The sequence below is a fragment of the Cyprinodon variegatus genome, unplaced genomic scaffold (genome assembly GCF_000732505.1).
Source record: "Cyprinodon variegatus isolate N-32 unplaced genomic scaffold, C_variegatus-1.0 Scaffold343, whole genome shotgun sequence".
NCBI lineage: Eukaryota > Metazoa > Chordata > Actinopteri > Cyprinodontiformes > Cyprinodontidae > Cyprinodon > Cyprinodon variegatus.
Window position 1 is genome coordinate 169,968 of NW_015150796.1, and position 15,853 is coordinate 185,820.

Consider the following 15,853-nt stretch of genomic DNA (forward strand, 5'->3'; position numbering starts at 1 on the left):
AGAAACTGTCCAACATATTTTTAGAATGTAATAAATATACTCAGGAAAGAGAGATGTTGCGAGCAGAGTTAGGCAGGAATAAAAATAAACTAGATATAAGGGAATTGTTTCAAAGGTCATCTGGGGATGTAGTTTTTGGGAGTATTTTTAATTTTCTAAGAAGAACGGGTATTTTAGGGAGAATATAATAGTTTGTCTGATCCATACTCCATTCTGGAAGGTGGCGGTAATGCACCTATAAGTTGTTTGCCAACCGCCATTAAAAAAAAAGAAGAAGAAGAAGATGAGAGTTATAACTGAGACAGCCCTTCGTTATGTGCAGGTGAAGTTATAGAGCATGCGGTCAGTGAACGCCTCATCAGAATGCCTGCTCGGAGCCTCCAGGAGCTCGTGTCCACCGCGGCCTGCCTGCATGCTGACCGACCCGCCGTCCTGTACGATGGAGGGCCCGGAGGCCCGGTGTCTTTGCTCTACAGAGAGGTGGTTCAGCTTGCCGAGGATCTCTCTGCTGTTTTGCTGAAGTACTGCTCAAACAACGGTGTAATCGGTCTCTACTGCAGCGATGATCTGCTGGTTCCTGTCTGGATTCTGGGGTACGTTTGGTTAACATTATATTTTGTCACCTTTTGTGTTTCGGAGTTTGTCTCACCACTTAACATTATCTGTCAGGATCCTGCAGAGTTCTGCTGCTTATGTTCCTCTGGACCCAGAGTCCCCTGGACCTTTTTCCGCCAGCATCATGAGTCGGTGTGGCCTCCAGTTCTGCGCTGTGAAGAGGGACCTTGTGCAGGTTGCATTTATTTCGGTTTGGCAAATCCAGTCACATGCGCCTTGCAAACATATCCACATCCTTTGGAATTTGACTGATTTTTGCAATGTAAAAAAACCAAAACACACACGTTAATGGCATGTCCTTTTATCCTTTCCTTTATATGGCCTAGCCATGACCATATGACCATATACATGTATGTAGGCTGAGGCTGTGAGGTGATTCTCAGAGAGAGATCTGAGAAGTCTGTTTAGTTTTTCTTTTTAAAGTAAAGAGCGAATAAGCTGTGCTTACCTGCACTGTCTGCCCCTCATTGTTTTATTTAATTCTCAAAGAGGATCACTACTTACAGTTTTCTGTTTTCCTGAGCAAGTATCATGAATAAAATATTGATTTTTTTTTTTTTTTATGTATTAAAGTATTGTTTATGCAGGAGTCTGCCTGCGACTCCAAACCTGACTGTTTTCTCTTGCTGTTTACAGATTTTAATTTGTATTTCCCCCGCAAAGTGGATGTGTTTTACTTTGTAACCATGTCTCTCTTCATGAAATTGCATCTGCATTGCTGCATAGTCTGACTAAAATAGACCTGGGGTCTATCTCAGGTGAAGTTACTAAAGCCCAATTCTAGAAAATCATGCCAGGTGTGATCATCCCCATTAACTCTCAATAAGCTCTAAACGCACAATTTTCTGTCTGATCAGACGGAGATGCAGATTCTGTGTGTACTGGAAGAAAAATATTTTCTTGTCACAGCTTTATCTATTTGATTCTAATCTTTTGCTCTTCTTTACTCTCCCTTAAAGCGATTCCAGGAATCTCTGGTCGATCACTTCTCTGTGGATGTTTGTTTAGAGCTGCCAGAGTTCAGATTAACTTTGATGCACGTTGAGCCCCATCCAGCCTTTAAGGATGGACCTCAGAGCACGGAGAGATCTGTTCCAGATTCAGGCCACCCAGATTTGGCTTATGTGCTACACACATCTGGAACAACAGGTCCTCCAAAGACTGTCAGGGTACCACACATGTGTATCATCCCCAATATACTAAACCTGAGGTTAGTCTGGCTCTTTGTTTTTAGTTTTCGGATGAAGATCTTTGTTCTTAATGTGTTCTCAGGAAGCAGAATGCCTCTCTGCTCAGATCTCTGTTCCAGATGAGCACGAACGATGTGGTTTTCATGGCCTCCCCCTTGACTTTCGATCCCTCCGTGGTAGATATCTTTCTGGCCTTGTCCTCTGGCGCTCTGCTCCTCATGGTCCCTGCAGTGATCAAGAAGATGCCCGGTCGACTCGCCCAGCTGCTATTCAAAGATCACAGAACTACAGTCCTTCAGGCAAGCCGCAATGGTTTCTACAGAGTCAGTGATACTCCTCATTGATGACCGTTTCCTTTGATCTTCTGTGCTTTAGGCCACGCCCACTCTGCTGACACGGTTTGGTCATCATGTTCTGAAAGGGGATGTGCTGTCGCCTGGATCCTCGCTACGGGTGCTGGCTCTGGGTGGAGAGGCCTGTCCTTCTCTGGCTCAGCTGAGGAGCTGGAAACACAAGGACAATCAGACATCTATCTATAACATCTACGGCATCACTGAAGTCTCCTGCTGGGCCTCCTGCTACAGGATACCAGAACGTCTGCTGCGGTCCGACACCCTGTGAGTGTTTTAAAATCTTCAGGATCCCACTTTTTTTTTTTCTTCATTAAACATTTGCAGGCCTTTGTAGGATGCCATCCTCTGTGGCTCTTGGGACTCCCCTAATGGACACGCTGGTGGAAGTCAGGGATGAGGGAGGCTGTGTCATCACAGAGGGGGAAGGACAGGTGTTCATAGGTGGGACAGAGTTTTTCTGTTGCAATCTCAATTTTTTTTTTATACAAATTTTAAAAACATAAGGTTCTTTTATTTTCACATAAGGTGGACAAGACAGGGTGTGTCTTCTGGACAGTGAGGAAACTGTTGTCCCCGGGACAATGAGAGCCACAGGGGACTGGGTGAACGTCAAAGACAAAGAGCTGCACTATCTGGGCCGGAGAGACAGGATGGTTAAACGGAATGGGAAACAGGTGAACCTGGACAGCGTACAGCAAGTAAGTTAGAACCTTTCTTAGGTTGACACGCAAAACACCAAATTCTATTGGTGATTGCCATGGCGGTGCTCCAAAGCAGCGGCCAAGAAAAGGTTCCTCTCGACAATTTCTATAATTTCACATAATATGCCGCTTAATACGATACAGACTAGACATCAAACCTGCTTCTATGATCGTCAATGCCTGCTGGAGACACGGTCACAAAATGTTTTAAATCCAGTCATTTTTGACCGTTTGAAAAAGCTGCAGAGTGCTACAGACGAAGGAAAAAAAAACAACAGCAGAACATAATTGTAGGAGGAAGAGATGCGCAAGATGGAGAGACCGAGGCTGCAGAGGGGGGGCTAACTGTGGAGCTAAAGAGAAATCCCCACAGATCTCCACTTCCATCAATCCTGCTCTCCAACGTCCGCTCGTTGGATAACAAAATAGATAATCTCCGACTGAACTGTCTTCAAGAAAGGAGATATGCAACTTCTGAAGAGTCTTGGCTGCATCCTGCAATACAGGACAAGGCTACTGGCCTGGAGGGCTAACGCTGTACTGTGCCGATAGGAACAAAGAACTAAGCGGTGAGACTCAGGTTGGCGGGCTATGCGTTTACATCAACAACAGCTTGTGTAAAATGCTAGATCAGTCACCAGCTTCTGCTCTCCATACACTGAGGTTCTGACTGTTAACTGCAGACCGTTCTATCTGCCCAGAGAGTTCAGTGTGGTTAACATTACCGCTGTTTGTGTCCTCCACAGCGCTAACACTAAAGAGGCCATAAAGACTCTATACAAGGCTATCTCTGAGCTCCAATCTGCACACAGAAGGTGTTTTCATCGTTGCTGGGGATTTTAACCAGGCTAACTTGAAGACTTTTCCCCCCATTTCTACCAACATGTGGACTTTGCAACTCGGGGTGAAAACATTTTAGTCCTGGTTTACTCTAACATCAAAGATGCATTCAGAGCAGCCCCCCCGCCCCCACCTCGGTTCATCAGATCATCTCTCGGCCATACTTATCCCTGCATATAAGCCCCAGCAGATCAGGGCTGCACTTTCAAAAAAAAAAAAAGAAATTGTCCAGAGAGCTGTTCTAAATGAAATGTATTTTTGTTTCACACAAATAAATCTTTCTAAGTCTATTGATACATGGTGATGGTGGCATCGTGGTTTGGGAAGGGATTATTTTTTCCAGCAGAGATGTAGAATATGGTCACAGTTGATGGATAGATAGAGATAAATACGGGGAAATCCTGGAGGAAAGGCGGCTTTAGAGTCTGCAGGATGCTGAGGAACAAGTTCACCTCCAGGAGAATAATAGTTTGTAGTGACAAGGCAAGGACAGAGGAATAACCCAAACTCTCAGATTCTAAGTAATCAAAGTCTATAGAGACATATCCTGAAATATTTCCACCTGTAATTGCAGCATAGAGGGTTCTATGTGGTTTTCTCCCCAAAGTTTTAAATTCTGGGAGTATTTTTCTCTTCCAGCTGATCCAGAGTCTGCCTCAGGTGGAAGCCTGTGCTGTGGGTCTCTGGGAAGGCTTCCGACTCCTCGCCTTCATCGTTGTCAGTAGTGACGCAGCTCATCTCCACACGGGAGAGCCGGATGGAGTCGACGGGGATCTGCGAAGGCTCATCCTGAGGCAGCTGTCTAAGCTGGTGTCCTCTCACTGCATCCCGGACACGCTGGTGCTGGTCCCGGCTTTATCACTGACTCCTCACGGTGAGCTTTTGCTCTGCAGCCACACCAGGAGTCCAGAGGGACTCGTTTATTGAAGGCTCTATCTTTTGGATTTCAACAGGCAAAGCAGACATGAAGGCTCTGATGAAAATATACGAAAAACAGAGAGGATGCTTAGGATCTTCATTGCTGGATGTCAGAGGATTAAGGAAAACTATTCGGACTCTATGGCAGGTATTTGTTTAAAACAGCAGTTTAAATCCTCAGTCATCCAGATTTGATTCGCTGGCTTTCTGCAACCTTTATCCTCAGGATGCTTTAGATCTTCCCACTGATGTATCCATTGATGAGAGATCCAAATTCCTGTTCAGTGGAGGGGATTCTCTGAAGGCACTGCGTCTCTGCGAGGACATCCTTGCTGCGGTGGGGGTGTCCTCTCCACATCTCTTGGAAGTTATATTGGACCGCTCCTTTTCAGATGTTCTGCACCATGTAACAGAGATGCTGCAGGGCCGGAGCAGCACTCCTAAGAAACGGGCCGCTGACATGCAGACCGCAGTTGCAGTAAAGAGAGGACGGGAGTCTGAGAAGACACCGTTTAAAGTTGTGAGACGAGGCGGTGAGGTGGAAGGAATGAACAGGAGGAACATCGACACCGGTGGAGAACCGCATGATAGAACGGATTCAGGAAACAACTTGAACAATGATTTCAATATTTGCCTCAGTCTGAGCTGGTCCTCAGACACGGGCAGGTGTGTGGACGCCTCCCCGGTGATTCTTGTCCGGGACGTCGCAGATGAGAGCTCCAGAGCCACAGTGTTCATCGGCTCTCACTCCCACAGGATCCAGGCGTTGGACATGCTCAGTGGGAACGTAGTGTGGGAGCGAGTCCTCGGGGACCGAATCGAGGCCTCAGCTGCCGTTTCTCACTGCGGCTCCCTCATCATTGTGGGTCCGTATCTGTTCTCTGACCGCCTCACTGATGCGTTCTTTATTTTGTGGATCATTCAATCTAGTTTCTTTGCAGGTTCCTACGACGGCTGCGTCTACTTCCTCTCCACTGAATCTGGAGAGACCAAGTGGGTGTTTAAGACGGAGGACGCAGTGAAAAGCTCTCCTGCTGTGGATCCATTCACTGGCCTGGTGGTGGTGGGCTCACATGATGGGCACGTTTACGCCTTGGATCCACAGGTTAGTGAAGCCAGGGGGTAAATAATGGGTTCTGCCATAGAGGAAATGGCTGCTGTGGGAGAAACCTCAGGAGATGAGAGGAAGGCTTTAGTGACAGCAGCAAAGATGACCATGGAGGTGATAATGAAGACTTTAATGACTAAATAAGCACCAAGCTGTATCTTTTTCACCAATAAAAATTTTACTGATCTGGTTTCAGGCCAAATGTTGCAGAATGATTCAGCTTCACACAAAATTTCAACAGTGACATCAAGATTGCACACTTTAGTTCATATTTATGCAGTTTATAAGCACAAAAAGAGGTTGATTTAGGACTTATTTAGCATTTAAAGAATCTTTGAAGGCCTGAATGATGCCTTTCTGCTGGAAGTTGTTTTCTGCACACTTTTTTTTTTCTCTAAAAGTCCAAAAACACACAGCTGACGCTCCTCAGATATTAGAAAATGTCCTTCAGTGACCTGCAGCTTTTATTTTTGCTTTTGTCCTCCACAAAATAAAACAACAAATAATCCTATGTTTTTTGCTATTTAATGAAAATCTTTGTTACTCTTTAAAGAATTTAAAAACTTAAATCTTTATGTCAAGTTTCCTGGTGTTTTTCACCGTTTGTACTAAAGCTTAGCATTGATGGACATGAATGATGTTCTGTGCTGTTTAGCTCCGGCAGTGTCTGTGGAAGCGACACTGCAGTGGCGGAGCTGTGTTTTCTTCTCCACAGCTTCAGTCGTCTCACCGTCGGCTGTACGTAGCATCGCTGGGAGGACGCCTGCTGTGTCTCAGTCTGGTAAGATGTCACACAGCCTTTATGATGTTACAGAAATCCCAACATGCATAGATAAAGATCCAATAAGAACTACTCTGAACCCTTTTTGCAAAGGTTTTATTGATGGCCGGTTTATTAAATATTTTAGATCCAACCCTGAACAGGTAGACAATCATCACATGTCTGTGTCTCCTCCAGGACAGTGGGGCCATCCTCTGGTCTTACTATAGAGACAAACCTTTCTTCTCTTCACCAAATGTCTTCAGTGGACACGTTGTGATTGGGTCAGTGGATGGAAACATCTGCTGCCTCAGTGATGCGGGGGAACTGGTGAGAAAGCACAACTCTGACATTCTGCTGGGTTTTTTAATTATTTATATCAAATGTCTCAATTTATGACTTTAAGACCTATTTTCTGTTTTGTTATTTTTCAAAACCTAATGATTTGATCAGAAGCTCAGAGATCTTGGAGTTACTGTGAATTTGTTTTTCTTGTTTTTCTTTTTTTTTTTTGTATTTTAAGCACATGTTAGTAACAAAAACCACAAAAAACCAAAGAGAGAAAAATAAAGTTAGCATATGCAAATATCCTCATGTTAGCAGAAACAACCAAAAAAGACAGAATTAATCACTCGTCCACACTTTCCTTTTTTTGATGCTTTGGCATCACTGTTTGATCCCCTAACAAGCAAGTCTTGGTGACATAGGTATCCCCAGACCTATCCACTTTCCAATGTGCTGTAATACTAATTCTAGAACGGTGATATGCATTTACATTCCCATATCACATGTATAAAAGTACCTGATTCCGTTTTACATTTACAACATAAGTTATCCCCAAGTAGGCCTAGATAATGTGAAATAAAAGCTATGTGCCATATTATAATGCATACATTTCTCTCTTGATTCTTTAATGTATTTCCCATTATTTAAAAGTATTTTCAACCATTCTTCATCACTAAAAGTGCAACCAAGGTCCCTCTACCAGACAGTCCCCAGACCTTTAAATATATCTTTTTGCATGCTATTAAACAATTTATGAAATATAGATGCATTATACTTATTGGGGAACACCGGTTATTTTACATTGGCCCCTTGGTTTTACGTTGCTACTTGTTATTATTTGTGTCATTTGGAGCTGTTCCGAAGATATTCGGTGGTGTTATATCCAAGTAATGTCTTCCTATGGGCAACTGAAAGAATTAGGAGACATATGTCTGTTTGTTCTTTAAACTTCTTGACGCTTTCTAACAATTGTGACTCTTCTTTACCTGCAGCGGTGGCAGTTCCAAACCAAGGCACCGGTTTTCTCCTCCCCGAGCTTTGTACCAGGACAGCAGAGGCTTCTGTGCGGCTCGCATGATGGCCGGCTGTACTGTCTGAACTGCTCCGACGGCTCCCTTGTTTGGACCTTTCAGACATCAGGCAAAGTGTACGCCACTCCGTTTGTGTCTGAGGGCTTTGCTGTTGGCAGCAGGGGGGCTCTGGTGGCCGTGGCCTCCACAGACGGCACCGTCTGGATCCTGGACGCACAAAATGGATGTGTTCTGGCATCGCATGCGCTGCCCGGGGAACTGTTTTCATCGCCGGTCGTGTGGGAACAGTCTCTTGTGATTGGATGCCGTAATGACTATGTGTACTGTTTGAACCTGACTACTAATGTGTAGAGGTCATCATATAGCTGCACTGATTATACAGCTTTGCTTAAAAAGAAGAATGGCACTTTTTTCCCTAAATTATATTAAAAATAAACTAATGAAAGACAAAAAATCATCAGTATTGTTTGAACCAAGAAGTTGCTCTTGTCCTGATAGATTTTGGGTAATTTCCTTTTAAAGGCATTTTTCTTGCACACGATTCCAAATGACCAGCTCAGAGTATTTCCATGTTTGCAAATTTACATCTTGTATGCCGTATTAAGCCACATCCCTCAGCAGGATGTGTAAGTTACTATGCCTTGCAGGAAACACTGCCTTAAATTAAGTGTTGTATGTGTGCAGCTTCTACACATTTTGTAATTTGAGTGTTTTTGATTTTTTATTATGAGAGTTTCTTGCTCATATGCTCGGTGTAGATATTTTTTAATAGAACACACAGGTATCTATGAACCTTCTTTGAATCCCCCCGCAGCTCATTGTCTGTTTCTTTGCTCTATTGAACAGTAGTTTCTATGTTATTCCACATCTTCTTGTCAGTAAAAAAAAAAACTTATCAAAATCAAAGAACACCTTTCTGTAAAAAAGTAAACTTCTTAATACATTGATTTTTCTTGTTAATTATGCCTCTTTTGTTTCATTCCCAACAGATTCAGTTCCACAGCAGTGAGGATTAAATAACACTCTGTTCTTTGGTTCAGACATCAGTATTTAATTTACGTTATTCATAACATTTCGAATCTGTTAAACAACTTTCTCATGAATATCTCCAAGTGGGACAAAAAGTGCAAATAATACCAAACATTGTTCCATTTTTTTTTTTTTCTTGTTACAGATAACACTGCGTACACCACACTATTGTGCACGACCAACGTTAGAAACAAAGTGACTCAGGTTCCTGGGCTCCTTTCAGTGCGAATATATACTTACACATGACCGAAGGAAAAGAGAACAAATAAGTTTGCTTTTCCATAATGCCTCTAATACTATGATTGGATCACATGGATCAAAGAAGAGAAGGTGCAAGTCTACAGGACGACATGCCAGAAGAACTGTAGCAGGTGTTGTTAGTCTCTAAAGTCCATTTTTACACAGCCGTGGTTGTTTGGAGCCCTCAGTGTCCTCCACGCTTCCCTTTAAGTCCAGTTTGTTATTTTGGATAAAAACCAGTTTGTCACAGTCAGAACGGACACAGTGAGATTTGTTTCCAATATGACTTGAAGAAAAAAAGAATAAAGAAAAACACAAGATTCCCTCTTTTTACAATAAAACAAGGTTTAGACCAAGGCTACAATGCAGTTCCAGTGTAGATAAATCTGCTGCTGTACATAAATAACACGGAAGAGGGCAGAGAAGGTGCCTGTAACACTTCCAGGAGCTGTCCAGAGGACCAGCCATGCTGGGTTCTATTTTCTTTTACAGGTAGCCCTTAAAACGATTCAGACGGGTACCCTCTGCTGATAAAGCGCTGCTGATCCCTAGAGCTTTACCTGTATGGAGCATAGAATTTATTACAATGGTAGCTGCAAAATCATAAAAAATGTTACCTACTGTGAAAGTCAGCCATGGTTGTGATTAGCTGCTGAGGAATTTATCTTCTAGGGGACATAGAATTGGTGTGATTGGATACTATATATGCATGCTCTCATCAATCGCTTACACATATCTGCAGCTTTACTTGAATATTTGAAACTGAAGCACACTTTTAACATGGTAGTTATAGCAGCCAGTGTGTGTCAGGGGTTTTCATGAGTGGAGAAGGCGGTCCTCTGGCTCCATGGGGAGCATGCGTTCTCAATGCATGCTGTGTTAAAATGGCGTCCGAGTGTTTACTTGATGATCTGCGGACAGTCGCTCCAGGCTTTGGCCTTTCGTTTTGCTAGTGCCAGCCAGGCCGGCTCTGTGGACACCTGGGGAGAATCGCTGGAGGGAAAACGCTTTGACACATCCTTGACAGCAGGTGGTGACGGTGTTGAGTCGGAGATTTCAACTGGAATTGCAAAGAGTCATCAAGTGTGAGCAAAACATCTGTTGTGCCTTAAAAGTATTCATATCCATTATATATTCCACATTTCATTACAATTAACACACAATCTTCATTTTTTTTTATTTGATTAACCAACACAAAGCAGATGCTTGGTGTGTGGCCCAGATGAAAAAATAGCTGGTGTTAGAAAGGTCATGTAGAGCAGGTTTATGTAGAAATTAATTCAACCCCCTTTTATTCTGATTACCCCAAAGAAAATTTGGTGTTGATTGCTGGCTTAGAATCCCATCACACTGTTACATTAGAGAGTGATATGGGCTGATTACTGCAGAGACATGGATGATTGGACAGCAGAGACTGACAGGAAAATAATTGGTCGTCTCTGCATTTGTATCAAGAATGACTGAAAGATCCAAGACAACAGAAAGTTTTTGCACACAGTTTTGTAAATTTATAACCCATGAGCAGACCATTTGATTCACCCCAGGGATTCCCTGTTGTTTACATACCGGAGCTAACATACCATCACCAGCTAACACCAGAGCGCCATCTGTCTGCAGAAACATGAATAAAAGCCTACATTTAATAGATTCAGATTTAAACAAATAAATAAATACAAAATAAAATCTTTTTTTTTTTGTTCAGAACATCTTTGACTCGTGCCATGCAGCTTCCGGTATCGAGCGTCCCAGAACACGTCTTCCAGGCATGTGCAGACCTACTAGCAGAACTGTTTAAAATATCTTCAACCTTGGCTTTGACCCTGGCCGCCTTACATCAGCAACCATTGTGCTCATCCTAAGCTGAACACAGTAAGCAGCCTAAATGTCTACAGGCCGATTTCAGTCACTACTGTGATTGTGAAATGCTTAAATATTTCCAAATGAAACCTACCACTTCTGCTATGCTGGATCACCATCAGTTGGTCTATCGAGTCAATGGATCAACAGAGGACACTGTCAGCATTACCCTACACAGCAACTCAGAGTCCCAGGAAAAACCGAACATCTATGCCAGGCCTCAGCCCTAAACACGGTTGTCCAAACAGCACCACCACAGTCTGAGCTCTACCATCTCCAGCTGGACCACGGACTTGCCTACCAGCCACTAAAATGAGGAACTCACATCTTCCACCATCAAATGAACACCTGTGTGCCTCTGAGATGTGTATCCATGACTACTATTAAGTTTGCATAAGAAACGCCATTGGTATGTGTGCAGGCAATAAAACAACCGTGGTGCTGATCTGCCGATGAGGCAGCCTACAGAAAGGAGGGGAATTTCCTGAAGAGCACCAACAATCTGAACCATTGAAAAACAAAGAGTGTTTTTGTCTTTCAGAAAGTCCAGAAGGATGAATCTTGCAATGTTAGCTACTGAAAAGAGAAGAAGATCCCCAGCTATAAGCTTCTATGCATCCACATCACCAAGGATGTCTGTTGGACTAAAAGGACCGCACACACATATTCGACAGGGCTCTGTAGCTCTTTTGCTTATTGAAGAAAGTAAGGAAGGTTGGATTATCTTAGAACCTCCTCATGACCTTCTACCAGTTCAGAAGAGCAGCCTCACTTATGGCATCACACCATGGTGTGTAAGATGTCGTAAGAAGGAGCAGAAGGTCATAAAAGTTGCATGTAAGAGTCACTGGGTGTGACAATGGCCAGGAGAATAATCTGAGATTAAATACATTTGGCCTATAATCCCCTCAGACTGCCTAGGAGCCGCACATCAAGACTAAAATTTTTAAATCAACTAAAATTGCACACCACCTCCATGACAGATAAATACCTCCAACTTTTAATACAACATATATAATTAGGAAAATGTAATCCATCATTTATTATATTTTACACCCAATACAGATTTTTCTGCCACATTTATTCATTCATGCCCAGTCGCCTGTTGCTTCTCCTTCCCTACAGTTCACTTTGTAACTTGTTTACAACTTTTCAATGACTCTTTAACAGCTTTTACTCGTATAGCTGTTTAATCTATGACTTGCTTTTACTTCCTCTGATCATGTTATTTTTTGGCAAAAGGCCCAACGTAATTTTCTTATAATGCTGACAGCAGTATGCAATAACAATAAACGTCTTATCTTCAAGTAGGAGTGGCATGAAGAGAAGAGAGCCATAAGAACACCCATTTACAGCTCGTCATAAGCATGCCATGCCATGTAGGGGATGGAAAATATGTGCAGGAAGAATGCTCTAGCCAAATGACACCTAAATATATGCAAATAAGCCTGCAAACACGAATAACATACCCCAAATACGGGGTGGTAGCATCATGATATGAGGCTGATTTAAATTAGTAAGGACAGGGAATCTGGTCAAATATCACATTTAACACAAAGACGAATTGATATATATGTGAAAATCAATACAGACAATCCCTGTCTGGTGTTTTCCTCTCAGCAGCTCTATGACCCTGAGCTACAATAGAGTGGCTCAGATCAAAGTGTGTTTATGAGTTAACTTAGCCGGTCAAGGTCAGGAATTAAATCTGTGAAAGGACTTGAATTTTTGATCTTCAAAGAAGATCCGTTTCCAAGTGGACTGAAGTTAAGCTATTTTGAAAAGCAGAATTATCCAAAACTACAGATGCATTTTGCAACAGCACACACTAAGTCTGGTCTAGCGCTTATCTAAGGTCACACCAATGAACTCCTGTGTGTTCTAACATAGCAGCCTGATGAAATACAAGTTTGTGACATTTGTGTGGAAAGAAATATAGAGTTACACTTAAGAAAGAGAACTTAAAATGTTATCTAATGAATGAACCTACATTGGAACAGTTTTTTTCAATAAGAAGCCGTTTTCATCATCCAAAATGGGATGACCATCAAATGATGATTAATAGTGGTAGATTGGGATGCCTACCTGTGACTGAGCTCGGTAAGGTGCTGGCCTTTTTCAGAGGATCTCTGCGCTCGAGCCGTCCCAGCAGGCTGTCGGGTCTCTTGGGCTCCCCAGGTATCTGAGGTTTAAAGGAGGGACTGGTGCCCCAGCTCTCTTTGCCCCCTGTTGGACTCACCAGCCCAATCTGCACAAAGAGGCATGAGAATATTTCAAAGGACTGTAGACTATGCTAGGCAGAGTAACTGTTGAATGGGGACCTGCAGCACATACACCGTGCCTCTCTCTGGCTTGCTTCTCTGCTAGCTTGGCTTCTCTTTGGCTTCGACGCTCTTCGCGGGTCTGCTGCTGCTCCCTGAAACCTTTCTGCTTCTGCAGAGCCAGAGTTATCCATAAGGGCCCAGCTTCTTTTTCTTGGACCTTTGCACTGTCCAGTGAGTGTCTGGCCTGTAAGGAAGGTTTTTCTGCAGAGACAAAGACAATTGAAGGTTACTATAACTATAGTGAATTGACTAAACCTTTTATTCTTACAACTAAAAACACTTTATAGGCACTTATATGAAGATCAGGAAATACTTTGGGCTAAGAGCCTTGAACAAGCTGGCATTAATGTGGCATGGAAATCTAATCTAGAGCTGACTCATTGTTATGGCCAAACTGACCTCGCCTGATGAGCTCTGCCTTCCTATCTGACTTCTCTCTCCACGGGATGTTGATGGAAGGGAAGAAAGACCTCTTCTCCTTTGGTTCCTCCTCTCCTTGGACATGAATGTAGCTCCCTCTGTGCAGCTGGGCCACTGGTTCCTCGCTTCTATCTGTTTGCTCTTGTACAGATGAATCTGGGCTCCCTGTCCTCTGGATCACATCGTCACAGGGGAACCTGTGGGGTACTTTAGGCAGCGGAGAAGGAGGAGGTGTTGGGGTGGATGCAGAGGGTTTGGGTGATGTTGCTGGTCTTCGGTAGAGTGGCGGCTTGAAAAGGGCTTTCTCTCTTTCGTTGTGAGCAGTGGGGCTGGTAGGTTTGCCCGGCTTACCGCAGGTTGTGGCAGGAGAGGCTGATGTGTGTAAAAACTTGCTTACTAATCCTTCTTTCTGAGGTGATGTAGGACTTGATTTGTCAGAAAAGACAGAGGAGGCATCAGAGTCTGGCTCAATTGGGGTGAGAGGTGAAGGGACGCCGTCAAAGCTGTCTCCAGCACTGTAGCGTTTCTTTCTTTTCTCTGTGGACTGCTCACTGTGAAAACGCAAAGAGTAGTTAGTCCTTCTCAGCTTAATTCCAAAAGGTGATGGGTTATCTTCACCATCCTGCGCTTTTGCCTCATCCTCTTCTGTCTTGCACTGAAGCCGACTCTTTACATCGGAGCCCTCAGGTCTGTCCCCAGGGCTAGGAACCAGGAAAGACGGGAGGTCTTTGGCAAACATGCACTCCTCTGAACCTCTCTCTACAGCCCAGACAGTTTTGCTTGTCAGGCTGTGAGGTTTACCAGATGGAGACCAAGTGGCTGCTGTGGGACTATCAGATAGAACCTTTTCTTCTTCTCCAACCTTATCTGCACTTAAAACCTCAGAGTTTCTGTTTGAGCCAAACTTTTTCTTTGCAGGGGTTATGGAGAACTTGGCACTGGCGGACATTGTTTTTCTCAAGTTGGTGTGTGAGAAGGGAGCCTGCTCTTCACTACCCAGCTGCAATCTGCTTGGAGGGTCTGGGTACTCGTCATATTTCCCCTCCTCTACTCCCTTAAATATCTTTGAGCGGATGCTCGCCCACTCTGCTAGCACGGCTGAGCTGGACTGATCCGTGGAGAATGAAGACTCACTGAGCGATTTGGATTTCACTGACTTGCGGTCCGGTGAGCTTTTGCTCTTTGCAGAAGGTGTTCCTTGGGCCTTTCTTTCTTCTCCTAAACCTAGCAGGGACATGCATGCAGGGTCTTTGATCTGGTCTAAATTGACAGCTGTCCCACAGAGCTGGGCGCCTGTCACCAGGATAGCTGTGTGGGGGACATATGGTGATGCTGGAAGGTTAGGGGGGTCTTGTCCTTCCAGTAAGGAGGCTGCAGCTCCTTCTCTTTGATCAGCGTCAGCTGTGCTCTGGTGGCTGGAGGCTGGTGTAACAGGGGTCAGGTTGACCTTCTGGAAGAGAATTTGTTTCTCTCCAGAGGAAACCTTGAAGGTGAAAGGTCTTTGTCGTTCCTCCATCTCCCTCCAACGCTGCTCCTCCGCTCTTCGCTTCCTCACCTGTTCATCATAGCTCGCAGCAGCCTCTTCTGTCAATATGTTCTTCTGCTCCTCCAATTCCAGTAGTTTCTTGTGCTCCATCTCTCTCAACCTTAGTTTCTGTTCTTCCTTTTTATTTCTTTCCTCTTCTTCCTCCTTTTGCTTTTTGCGCTTTTCTGCTTCAACATGTTCCTGTTGCCCCTTTGCCACCTCCTCCTCTCTCTTCCTCCTTTCTTCCTCTTCAAGTCTCTTCCTTTCTTCTTCTTCCCTTTGCTTCTGCTCTTCTAGCTGTCTCCTATCTACTTGCTGTTGATGCTGCACTTTTTGCTTTTTCCTTTCCTCTTCCAGCTTTTTAATTTGTTGTTTTTCTTCTTTCCTCCTCTCCTCTTCCCTAACCTTTCTTTTCTCCTCCTCTATTCTCATCCTCTCCGCTTCCTCATGCATCTTCCTTTCCTCCTCCTCTCTTTTTATTTTCTCAGCCTCCTCTTGCCTCCTCCTTTCTTGCTCCTCTTCCATCCTTCTAGCCTCCTCCTCTTTTCTCTGTCTCTCAGCCTCCTCCTCTCTCCTCCTTTCTTCCTCTTCTTCCATCCTTCTAGCCTCCTCCTCTTTTCTCAGCCTCAGCTCCTCTGCCCTCATCTTCCTCTGCTC

General features: G+C 43.9%; 2 protein-coding genes across 3 annotated transcripts in view; one reads left to right on the forward strand and one right to left on the reverse strand.

The window, feature by feature from the left end:
* Positions 1-87: 87 nt before the first annotated feature.
* On the forward strand, positions 88-8,717 carry aasdh (aminoadipate-semialdehyde dehydrogenase). Of its 2 annotated transcripts, XM_015385556.1 has the most exons (14): positions 88-593; positions 670-790; positions 1,575-1,825; positions 1,912-2,104; positions 2,181-2,422; positions 2,493-2,599; positions 2,684-2,856; positions 4,339-4,573; positions 4,653-4,765; positions 4,844-5,483; positions 5,559-5,722; positions 6,381-6,506; positions 6,684-6,815; positions 7,763-8,717. In XM_015385556.1, the coding sequence occupies exons 1-14, from the start codon at positions 364-366 to the stop codon at positions 8,150-8,152; spliced, it is 3,117 nt and encodes a 1,038-aa protein (XP_015241042.1). In that variant the 5' UTR covers positions 88-363; the 3' UTR covers positions 8,153-8,717. The 2 variants fall into 2 exon arrangements, with proteins under 2 accessions (XP_015241042.1, XP_015241043.1); XM_015385557.1 differs by lacking the exons at positions 88-593; positions 670-790 and having other exon boundaries at positions 1,684-1,825; positions 1,986-2,104.
* A 174-nt stretch (positions 8,718-8,891) lies between these two features.
* Positions 8,892-15,853, reverse strand: part of kiaa1211 (KIAA1211 ortholog) — a 19,824-nt gene continuing 12,862 nt past the window's right edge. Inside the window, exons 7-10 of the mRNA XM_015385558.1 lie at positions 13,651-15,767; positions 13,262-13,452; positions 13,013-13,175; positions 8,892-10,130 (exon numbers count right to left, since the gene is read on the reverse strand). Of these exons, the coding sequence (XP_015241044.1) occupies positions 9,970-10,130; positions 13,013-13,175; positions 13,262-13,452; positions 13,651-15,767 (2,632 nt within the window). The 3' untranslated portion in view covers positions 8,892-9,969. The remainder of the gene's footprint in view (positions 10,131-13,012; positions 13,176-13,261; positions 13,453-13,650; positions 15,768-15,853) is intronic.

Bases quoted from the DNA above. Each gene is read 5' to 3' on its own strand.
- aasdh (XM_015385556.1), top strand. From the start codon at position 364: ATGCCTGCTCGGAGCCTCCAGGAGCTCGTGTCCACCGCGGCCTGCCTG. The intron at 2,423-2,492 runs GTGAGTGTTTTA...AGGCCTTTGTAG, and splicing joins CTGCTGCGGTCCGACACCCT to GATGCCATCCTCTGTGGCTC. The intron at 2,857-4,338 runs GTAAGTTAGAAC...TTTCTCTTCCAG, and splicing joins ACCTGGACAGCGTACAGCAA to CTGATCCAGAGTCTGCCTCA.